The 12,120-nt window shown below is 35.1% G+C and overlaps 1 protein-coding gene across 4 annotated transcripts in view; it reads right to left on the bottom strand.

Moving 5' to 3' along the window:
* LOC128983683 (uncharacterized) overlaps positions 1-12,120 on the bottom strand; it is a 114,228-nt gene that overhangs the window by 38,963 nt on the left and 63,145 nt on the right. For all 4 annotated transcript variants that reach the window (XM_054403082.1, XM_054403085.1, XM_054403083.1 and 1 more), the window contains one exon: positions 5,722-5,811. In XM_054403082.1, coding sequence (XP_054259057.1) covers positions 5,722-5,811 — 90 coding nt within the window. The remainder of the gene's footprint in view (positions 1-5,721; positions 5,812-12,120) is intronic.

Below are 12,120 nucleotides of genomic sequence, written 5' to 3'. Positions count from 1 at the left end.
ACAGTCTTGAATCATCCGGCATAATATCTAAAGTCGATGCTAGCGATTGGGGTTCGCCTTTGGTAGTTATTCCTAAAGAAAATGGCACAGTGAGGTTATGCGAGTGAAAATTTAAAAACGTACGTTTTCAGGAAAAGCACTTTGCAAATTTTTGTCCCCTTTTTTCAAAACATTTATTATTTTTTTATTTCATTAACATTTGAAGTTTTATAAAATGTCCATGGTAACGCAATATCTTTGGTAGTTTTCTTTTTAAAGAGCATCTTTAGTAGAAAAACACAAAATCCTGTCACGACCATAACGGACCTTTAAATGAATATTAAAAATAGTTAATATTATTTTTATAACTATGTTTTGCTATAAACTAATTTACTTTAATGACCATTATACAATAAAAAGGTCACTGAGCTTTTGGTATATTTGGTCTTTCAAGAAAAAAATAAAAAAAACTCAAAAAATATAAAAAAGCCAATAAAATCTTTTTAAGTTTGTATAACTCCGAAAAAACTTACCTGAGACCCGAAAAATCATTATTTTTGTATAGAGGTGTGTTTCTTTTGTGTATAAAACATTGAAATATGACGATATTTTAATTTTTGAAATTTTTATGATAGAAATAATAAACGTGATGGTCAGGGACAAGCGGTACGGTCGTGAATTGTCTGGAATAATATAAATCTTTCTAAACAATCCTTCAATTATACTGTTAGTTATAATAAAACTATGTGTTTTAATTGAACTAAACTGCTCAATTTACAATTATATTAAAGTTATTGTCACGACCAAACACACTAATCCATAAAGGTGGATTGGTCGTGAAAAAAACCGCGATGGTCGTGAAACTTTGGTCGTGAAATTACGTATTATTTGGCTCTGTTCTGGCGGTAGCCCTGCACCTCATGTTCGGGGATACAAAGTGGACTTCTAGGTTAATCTAGCAATTGAAATATCTTATAAACAAAAATTAACACCATGTCTACTTCATCGAATGACTACGTACGGTCATGGACACACCAAAATTACAAAAAACACAATCTTTCCTTTATTAATCTTGTAATTCCTCCTTTCAACTCAAAACGACCGGCACTACAATCCTGACGTACACCCCGAACTAGTCTCTAAAACCAACTGACTCCATCGACGCCAGGCTGGCCACTGTCGTGCTCCAAAGTTCAAAAATTTTCCCAAATGTTCGTGACGCTAAATCGAGGGACAGACTTATTTTGTCATGGTAGTCAGTCTGCAATGACAATAAAATTATAATATGCTCCTTTTTTGTAAGTTTAATAACCATTGATGACATAAAAATATGGCTTTATATATTTCGGCATGAATAATTAGTCTAAAAACAGCGTGAAAGTTGGAAAATGTACCCTAGGGACACGTCATGGTCGTGAATTTCGAGACTTTAAAAATACGAAAAAAATACCAAGAACCTATTTAAAACCAAATAAATGTGTGTAACATGTTGCCCCCGTCCCAAAAAATATTAAAATACATAATAATAAACTACAAATCCAGTATCTACGAAGTAAAAGACCAGGGACATGAAAACGTACGTTTTTAAATTTTCACTCATGCGTCGATTACAAAACAGGCGTAAATGATCGTCTTGTTTCATCTAATTTCCCGATCAAACACATTCCAGATGTTTTACACTGTTTGCGAGACTCTCTCATTTTTGCAAGCTTGATATTTACAAGGCTTATTTGCACATTCCAGTTGATGCCCCAAGCAGCAAAATTCAAACTATTACTACACACCGCGGTACATACTTGATGCACAGACTTAGTTTCGGAATCAAGACCGCGCCTGCCGAATTCAATCGCATTCTAAGCCAAATTCTAAACGGGTTACCAAAGACTGAAGTTTATTTTGACGACATAATCGTGCACGGTACAACAAAAGATGAATGCTACAATAATTTACGGTTGTGTCTATTCCGTCTACATGCGAACGACTTGCATCTAAACAAAGACAAATGCAAATTCTTTTGCGAACAGATTGACTATCTTGGTCATGTGATTAAGTACAATCAAATTTCAAAAAGTCCAGAAAAGATTAGAGCTGTTTGTAATATGCCTCAACCAAGGAATATTGATGAGGTCCGGAAATTTCTTGGAATGGTTACCTACTACGCTCGGTTCATCCCAGACCTATCTACAAAAACAACACCTCTTCGACAGCTTCTACAGAAAAATAGAAGATTTCATTGGTCAATAGATTGTCAAACTGCATTTGATTGTCTCAAGGAGGAAATAACTTCTAAAAGAGTTCTCGTACCATATGACCCCCATCGTCCAATCGTTCTAACATGTGATGCCAGTCCTACCGGAATTGCAGCTGTAATGAGTCACATAATTGACGATGAAGAGAAACCGATCGCTTACGCATCCAGATCCTTAACTCCATCAGAGCGAAATTACAGTCAGCTCGATCGAGAAGCTCTTGCGATCGTGTTTGGAGTCAGTCATTTTTACAATTATCTGTATGGACTTCACTTCACCTTAATTACAGATAATGCCCCTCTTTCAAGAATTTTCCATGAAAGCAAATCCTTACCACCCATGACTTCCAGCCGTCTACTCCGTTATGCATCTTTTCTATCAGGGTTTAACTATTCAATACGTTTCAAGAAAGGGGAAGCAAATGCTAATGTTGATTGTTTATCCAGAGCTCCAGTGACTCAACAGTCTGAAACCTTAGACATTTTCCTAAACAATGAAGTTACCTTGCTACATTCAGAAACAATTTTTGAAATATCTTCTGAACATTTAAATGCAACTATTCTAGCCCGGGAAACTGAAGCTGACCAAAATCTTAGAGAAATTAAAAGGAAACTTTTGTCTTCTTCTGCTGACCTACCATACACATTGGACAACGGAGTACTTTTCAAGGAAACTCGTGCTGTCATCCCTAACAGCCTTCAACCTCAAGTCTTACAGCAACTACATGCTACTCACATTGGTATTACAAAGATGAAGCAATTAGCCCGAAGATACGTTTATTGGCAAGGGATTGACAAGGACATAGAGAAATTAGTCCAATCGTGTGAAATTTGCGCCCACATAAAATTCAATCCTCCCAAAGCACCCCTTCATCCATGGGTAGAGCCAGAAGAAAACTGGGAGCGTATTCATATAGATTACGCGGGGCCTTTTCAAAACCACTACTTTCTTGTTTGTGTGTGTGCCAAGTCAAAGTGGGTGGAAGTTAAAGTATTGAGAAATGCTCCTACAACTTCTAATACTATTATTCTTCTCGACAACATTTTCTCATCTAATGGCTATCCTCAAGTGATGGTATCAGACAATGCCACAATTTTCACCAGCGCAGAATTCAAGAAATACTGTTCATCCAATGGAATTTTCCAGAAACTGATTGCACCTGGACATGCAGCTACAAATGGTCTTGCTGAAAGAACTATCCAGACTTTGAAGCAAAGATTAAAAGCATTGGAAGATGACCATCGTCAAATACATACAAAGGTTCAAGAGATTCTTCAACAATATCGTGCCACTCCTCTCTCAAATGGACAATCACCTGCAGAACGATATCTTCATCGTAGGATTCGCATCAAGCTGGATGCTCTTCAACCTTACCATCCGGCAAAGAATCCTCCTTCAATAATAAGAGTTCGAACATTCAATGTGGGGGAGAGAGTTCTCATTAGGGAGTATTCACAAAATAATAAATATATATGGACATTTGGTGAGATTATACAGAAACTAGGGACTCTTCACTATATTGTAAGGTTAGATTCTGGAAGAACACTGAAACGTCATCTAGACCAACTCCGGAAAACTCAAGTAGGCCTAAAGAAGGTTCGTTTCAACGAATGTGAAGAAGTACCTAATCAAATTCCACAAGTTCCAATGCAAGTACTCATACTTCCGCAACAGCAAGTTCCTAAGCAAGTACCAGTATTAGTCAGATTACCAGGTGAAGAGAACTTACAACCAACATCACCACGACCACGAATACGATGTTCAACCCGCACTCATAAAGCTCCAGATTACCTTAAAGACTATGTTACAAAATGAGTTCAAAATAAGTGGGGGAGATTGTAGTATTCTTTATACTGTATATTATCAGCTGTTGTCATTAATTACAAAACAATGTTTACCTTTTCAATTTGCAGTTGTAAATATTACTTTTCAATAAAAGAGTTTATTCAAATGCGTGCTTATTATGAACTCTAATTCAAAGTCACAACAGGTGTTATACAACAATTGTTGAGGTTGAGTTCTTTTTTTTACTGAGAATAATGAATAACACATCAATAACATTTTATAATAGTTTATTTCATGCACACACCCAATTATACATGGTGTCTTGTAAGTTAACAGCCAAACTCTAGGAAATGGTTTTATGGGTCAAAACTCAAAATAAAACCAAATTCTCGTGCAACGTTTTCCAAAAATGCCTTGTTAGTGAGATAGCCCCCATAAAAATATTTTTGTCATACAACAGCAAAATCAGCCGTTTTTAATACAGGCAACGGGGGTTGCGGGTATAAAGAAGTTCTTTTACTTCCTAGGGAGTAAAAGGCCTTTTTAGTCTCTAGGGAGTAAAATTCAGCTGTTATAAACTTCGATCGTAAGCAATCGCATGTTTCTAAGTAAATTACGTATCGATTGATTTCATCGGTTATAGCTTATTGTTGTATTCTTGTTAATAGTTCAACAGTGTAATAAACACCAACACTAATAGACAAAATAATTGAATCACATACTGAACAGCTTGTTTGCACCACCAAAATTGAAAATAAGTTGAAAGTAATTTTAAGAGGCCATCTTTATATAAAAAGTATTTTGTTTTCTAACTTAAACCAAAATACTGCCAATAATTATTTTTTACAAATAGTTTGCTTCATACTTTAAATATTAGACAAAATTGCTTGAAGACATCCTACTAATATTATAAATGAGAAAGTTTGGATGTTTGTGACAAGTGAACGCGAAAAATACTGGTCGGATTGGGCTGAAATTTGGCATGATGATAGCTCACATTCCCGATTAACATATAGGCATATTCTTATTTCAAAAATCCTTTCGGGCTCTGCCCCAGTGGCTCTGGAGTTTCCCATGTTAACCTTATGAGAAATGGAATAATTGAATCTTAACAGCTGTTTCAATTAAACAAGTTGGTTCTGTTCTATGATGTTCAATAGCATTAAAGTTACAAGGATTACCAACAGGGTGCAGCACTATTATTTCTTTTACATTTATGACAACAGCTAATTTGCAACCAAAAGGTGAGAGAGCGTAGCGAACGAACTTCAACCTGGAGGCGAGTTAGCGTAGCGAACGAGCTAACCTGAAGGCAAGTGAGCGCAGCGAACGAGCTCCAACCTAAAGGTGAGTGAGCGTAGCGAACGAGCTCCAACCTAAAGATGAGTGAGCGTAGCGAACAAACTTCAACCAGGACGTGATTGAGCCATGCGAACGAGATAATCTTGAAAATTAAGAAGTTAAACGGGGCAAAGCCCGCGGGTTACAGCTAGTCTGTAATAGTTTTAAAGGTATACATTTTTAATAACAAGAAACAAAATGGCCAATACTTCGCTAACAAAGTATTTTTGGAAGTAAATGTAGTTCTTGATTTTTGTTTTATTTTGACCCATAAAACCGTTTCCCAGAGTTTGGCTGTTAACTTTCGGGACACCGTGTATAAGGAACATAAGGAAATAGCTCTGGCGCTCACTGTAAATTTGCCTACCCAAGACTGTGGTGGGACTCCCTCTGATCACGAGTTGACACTTCTCTGGTCTCAGGCTCACTTGGCTCAAGAGAAGTTCTCTGCAGGTCCCTACAGCAGCAACAACTTTCAAAACATAAATACTCACCTTGATTGGCATAGCAAGACCTAGTTAGGACTGTTAGGAGTTAGTGAATTTTGTTGTTTGGTCCCTAATGACCTAGAAATTATTAAATCAATATTTTATGTGACTTAGGATTTTAAATATCCATACCAATTTAAATTTATAGGCCTAGTACGTTATGCTTCAAACTATATTCTCAAACCAAAAGTTGAACCAGCGGATGACCTAGATCATAAGTTGCTGAATCAATTCAAGATTCTTTATCGTCATTAGGCAATTGTTAAGTTAAATAAAAAAGTTAAAAACATGTTGTGCAGTTGAATTATCCGGTTTTTGTCAGGCGACCAAAGGTTTTAGACTCAAAAATTCATTTTCAAGTAGTTGGTAAGTCCTCTTCATCCCTGACGAGGTCACAAACTCTTACACATGGTCATAACTCATAACTAACCATCTGCTGACTACAATAAGCATCGGCTATCAGTATTACAATATAAAACAGTATAACTGAAATGTTTAAAGCATTTACCAGAATACATTAACAATGAAAATAAAATCACTAAATAAAAAAGTATCTAGTAGAAAAATCCACCTATTTCCTTGGATTCTTCCCCCCCCCCCCCATAGAATTAAATAATTTATTTCTATTTGCATTTAATTGTAATGAAAACAAATAGCTTTTTTTGTTTAATCTCAATACAGTAGAACTCAAATAATCCATATCAATTGGAACCGGACCTCATTAGGATGATGACAAATTCAAATAATTGGATTTTTAGCAAAATTCAGGGTATCTATAATAAAATAGGCAAGCACGATTTTCCTCGGCAGAACTCCTCCGTGGTTTCTCATCCGATTTTGTTAGTTTATGACTCATTGCAAAGATCTCATTCAGTAGATGTCATATAAGGTCTTACATGTTGAAAAAGTCACCTGGGCTCTGCCCCAGTGGCTTTTAAAGTTTCCATGTTATCATTATTTGATTACTATATGATCTTCTGGATAATTTAATTGCTGTTAACATTTTAAATTGCAATTCAAGGAAACGCACCCAAGCTACACAGATTTACTGAATAGTTGAAATTAAATATTTACTAATTAGAATCTGGGTTTTCATACTTTTTATTATGGAAAAAGGTGAGGATGCCCGAGCAATTTTATATATTTCACCAAATAAGACAACTGAATTTACGCAGTACTTACTGTATTTCTTGAGCAACCATTGAAAGAACCGATTTGCAAACAACTATGGTAACATAGGAAAGTCATAGAACGCCACCAAGTAGAAGAAATAGAGATAATGTTTTATTAAGAATTGTATTATCGTTAATAGCCTACATAATGAAGAACATTGGTTCATACCAACGGTGAACGAGTATGTTAGCAGGGCCGGATTTCCCAATAGGCCCGGTAGGCCCGGGCCTATGGGCGCAAGGTCCCAGAGGGCGCACGGCCGAGAGGAAATTTTTTATATCTAAAAATTAGTCATAGTTGACTAAATACTCTGCATAATAAAGCATTGTGATTCTGAAGTTTATAAGAAGAAATAATTGTTAGGAAATTTAAACTATTTTTCAGAATTACGCATCAATTTCGTTACAAAATTGGTACCTAACGAACATTGGTTATACGGGAGTAGGCTGTAGGGATGTTGACGTTGACGAGCGCCCAAGGGGTACGCATCGTATTGCCACTGCACTGCCACCATACTAGCTCATACTGGCTCGGGGTCGGTACTACTGATCAGAGTGATTAGGGGCGCATGCGTACCACACATTGTTACCACCCTCACCTCACAAAACAAAAGTTATTAACATTAACTAATCTTTTGATTAGTTTACAACAATCTGCAGGATCAAGTTACAATATATAATACTTTGTGTTTAATATTAAAACAACAATGAATTTACCTTTGAAATCAACAAACAATATTAATCTCGCATAAAAATATTAAAGTTTGCATTAGATTTAAAAGAAATTCTATACCCGCCAAAGCCCCATTAATTCTGACATTTTCTCCTCAGACCTAAGGATCGGTACGGTTGGCCAGAATATTGCTTTGTTTTGCTTTGGAAATATAACCTAGATGCAGTATGACTGTATGACCATAGATTAAATATAACTCAAGTCGACTTCTTATGACATTGTTAATTCAAAATTGTTTCATGTCTAGTTTATGTTGGTGACACTGGACGTTAGTTTTGTTTCTATTATTTTAGGGTCAGTTCTATGATGTGTGTTTTAATTTCTTGTAGTAATATAAACAGGATACGACCTATTGTTGCTGATGATTAGATCGTTTTATTTTGGATAAAATAGGTTTAAACATAGATAAAACCTTTGTAAAACATCCTTAAATAACAAGAATTGTTTTCAGCTAATCTAAAACGATGACAAATCTACTGAAGGTGAATGTTTAATCACGTTTAAGCTATGGTATCACATACTGTATGGAGTTCATGTTTTGGGGCCTGGAATTGGAATCAATGGCCATGTTTTTTTTTTGCAGGAATGCTCGGTGGGTTGAGTTGTTTTGTTTCAGTCCCACAGACACAATCGTGAGCATTTATTAAAAGCTTAAAATTGCTAAAAGTGTTTAAGACGGCATTTTGTTAGGGCTAAACAAGTCAATTCTAAAAAAAAAACTTGCAATGATTCCGACGAGGAGTGGTATTCAAAGAATTAACTTGGGCCTATGGGCATGGTATAGTTTTTAATCAAGGTTTGAAGGAAAGTAGCTGTGACCAGACAGGGGGCGGAAAATTATTTGGGCCTAGGGGCGCAAAAATGCTAAATCCGGCCCTGTATGTTAGCCAACCATTTTTTCAAGGAAACATGGGCTTTTTGATAATTGCAGGGGAAAACACTTAAAGGTGTAATAAAACTGGTACATAAAGGACATTTTAATCTCTGTCATGAAGATCAACAGATTTGAGAAGAATAGGACTACATCCAAGAAATCTATACAAAAACTTTCATTGAAGGATTGAATTATTTTTTGAAGCCACCTGAACAACATCAGACCTTTTAACTCTGCATTGTTATAGGTAAATTTAATTGACATCATTACATCAACTAATCAAAAGAACTAGGTGAAACCCGTCGAAATCAACGGTCACTTTCAAGGCTTACGTTAATTCATCTAACTGCGATAAATTGGGTGAAATATTCATATTTTGAGCATTTAGCATTGTTTAAAGGGTAATAAGTGTAAAAACAATAATGATTTTAATTATTGCGTTAGTTGCCAAATTTGGTTGATCATTCAATGATTAAAATATTTCCCATACCGTACGTCATCGGACTCATCGAAGTTATTATTAGTATGTTATATGATATCTCTTCCTTTGGAAGAACCTTTAAATAGTATTAGAATCGTATTGGTGGGTCTTTTGTTGTTAAACACTTCTATGATTTCATCAGTGTAAATATGATTTTATTTTAAAAGAAAATATTTTTTGGGAAGACATATTCTAACTTCAAAGGAAGGTATATTTGACGCTATTCATTGTATAAAAACTTGTACTGTGAATGAATAAAGAGAATTTGAATTGAATTGAATTGAATATATCCGTTACAGTGTAAGTTTTATTTTTCCTTCGTCACGTCGCGTCAGTTCATATCGTACTTCTGTGCCAATGAATGAACCCTCTAGCATAGTTTTGAGAAATTTATTGTGTGGTTACTATTAAAGCTGGAATTCCTTGATATGGGGGATGTCAGTTGTCTCAGCCTTATCAATAACATAAAGTTGTCAAAATAATCTCTCTACGGAATGTTAGGTGTAGTGGAATACTTGAAGTGAAGTTGGCTTTTATTCTTGAACTGTTAGGGGCCTCCTCATTTATATGGTCTTGGCGGCTTCATTGGCAACAAATAATGCAAATGACATAGCAATGGGACATTTCGAAAAAGCAAAATACTGTAAATTGGCTGTTACGTATATATTGACATTTACATATTGGTAATCAACGTATCTTATAAAGGATTATGTGATCTAGTTTAAAGGAATATGAACTTTCTGTCATGACAGTAGCTGCTTAAATCGTATTTTCTCTTTGTACCATATTTTACAGCCAAAATGTAGTGTTATTTTCAATAATGTTACCAACCCAGTGCGCCAAAGTCCGTAATATAGGCAGGTGCAAATAATCTCTCAAGATGGGTACCATTTTAGGCAAGGTTTCTATGTTTGGATTTTATTAGACACGATAAGAGCAGATATTTCTACATAAATATTTAATATGTGTAGAATAATATGATAAAATGTAGGCAAAAGTGGTGAAAAAGGCAGACACCAACCCGTACAATAGATATAAGATAGTTCAATAAGAAATCATTTAAGAATTGCTGTGATAAATGGATTTTCCACTGATTTCGTAATGGAACGTTATATTGCAAAACATGACATGATAAAGAGGAAAATTCATTTTAAAATCAGAAAATAACATTGCAAATACTTATTTGGTACAATTCAGTAACTCCCAATAAATATCTATATAAATAAAATTACAGTTTTGTCTGGACATTGCTTAGAATCATGCAGTTTTTGGTTATTTTTACGTTTCATAGCCTAAGAAAGCCGAAACGAGTGTTATCTCAATTTCTGTCTGTATGTCTGTCTGTCCATTCTGTGACTCCGTCTGTAACGCCAAAATGTCATTTTACGCGGCCTACTCCTAGAAAACTAGAGTACCGATCAAGGTTCTAATCATTTTTCTGTATTTACTGGATTGGTGAGAGTGTCTTTGGCTATAAAAACATGGCCTCGCTTCTTTGAAAACAAAATAACAAACCACCAAAAACCCAATTTTGTTCGATTTTTGTCAAATTTTCTCCCAATGTTTACTATTACATTTTATGAAATAATGATCAGCTGTTTGGATTAGTTCTCACTTCTAGCTGTCACTGATATGTTTACATTCAAAGTTGTTTACAAATACCGCAACCATTTCCGATCAAGTTTTGTCAGCACATCCAAACCAAGTGAGATTAAAAACGTTGTGCCTTACTTAACCGCTTTAATTAATCGCAAGTGCAACGATTGTTCTTGAGTTTTGATAACCGGGGAAAATACCGTGAATCAGTGTTGTATTAGTGCAAGAAAACTTACATTTTTTTAATCATCGTCACTAATACCGTAGGTTACAAAGGTTTCCACTCATTGACGGCGCTTCGAGGACAGTTGTGTTAAGTGCAAAGTAAAAAATCACAACTGCAGTTGGTGATCGTGGATGTTGCTGCGATCTTGGAAGATCTTTCTGATTTCGCTCTGATCGTACCGTAACAGAGGTTCAACTTAACAGATGTAGCTAAACTCGCTTTTCCAATGTGTCACTTTTGGTTTCTACTTACTTACATTTCGACAACGATATCGGTACTTTTCCTACTTAGGAAATAAAACTACAAACGTACAAAACCCCACATTTGTGCGTTTTTTGTCACATTTCCTCCGAATGTTTGCTAGATATATGTACCGATTATTGTTTAGAGATTACTTAATCTTTTAAATAAGAAACCTTTGTTTGGATAAAGGTGGTTTCTTCAAACTGTCATTAATATGTTAACATTAAAAGCTGCTTACAAATAATGCTATTAATGGGAAATAACTTTGATTTAAAAAAATTTAAAACCCAAGGAGATTAATAACTTCGGTACTGCTACTACATCAAGTGAAAGTTTTTTTAGCAAACCATAGTGAGTTTTCAAAGCTTTACATTGTTAACGTTACATGTTACATGTTTTGTGGCCTGTGTATTTATTTATTTTTATATTTGCCAACAGATTAACACCTATAATACAGTTTGATTAGAAGGACAGTTTGAATTAGTCGTAAGTACTACAGTTCTTTTTTCAAATGTAAACGTTGGTTTTTGGTACTGCTACTTTTCCTTAGAACCGGTGGTAGTAGTAAGAATCATTTTTACATACAAACACATCACTATTTTCACTATTTATTTATAAACACTGCACCTTATTGCTTATTAAATTTAATTGATGTCTTACTGTTTAATTTTTAGCGTTTTCTGTCTGGACTCCAAAATGTTGTGTGGACTCAATTCTGTATTTGTGCTATTGGTAACGCATTAATGTCCTTATTTTTCGTGGAAAAGACAAGAGCACCATTGTTAATAAAAATTTCAACCTGAATAAAGTGTGCAGTAGTGAGGTTGAGGTAGTGTTTTAACTACTTTTAACCAGTGTGAAAAGTAACTTTCAATTACAGGCCTACCTTAGGGCTATGCCTCATAGATCTATGTAAAGCAATTCCTTTCATCGTTAGATATAAAATATGGACT

This window comes from Macrosteles quadrilineatus, unplaced genomic scaffold (genome assembly GCF_028750875.1).
Source record: "Macrosteles quadrilineatus isolate MER2022 unplaced genomic scaffold, UCM_ALF_1.0 Scaffold_1__1_contigs__length_201487025, whole genome shotgun sequence".
Taxonomy (NCBI): domain Eukaryota; kingdom Metazoa; phylum Arthropoda; class Insecta; order Hemiptera; family Cicadellidae; genus Macrosteles; species Macrosteles quadrilineatus.
This window is presented reverse-complemented; position numbering and strand designations above follow the sequence as displayed.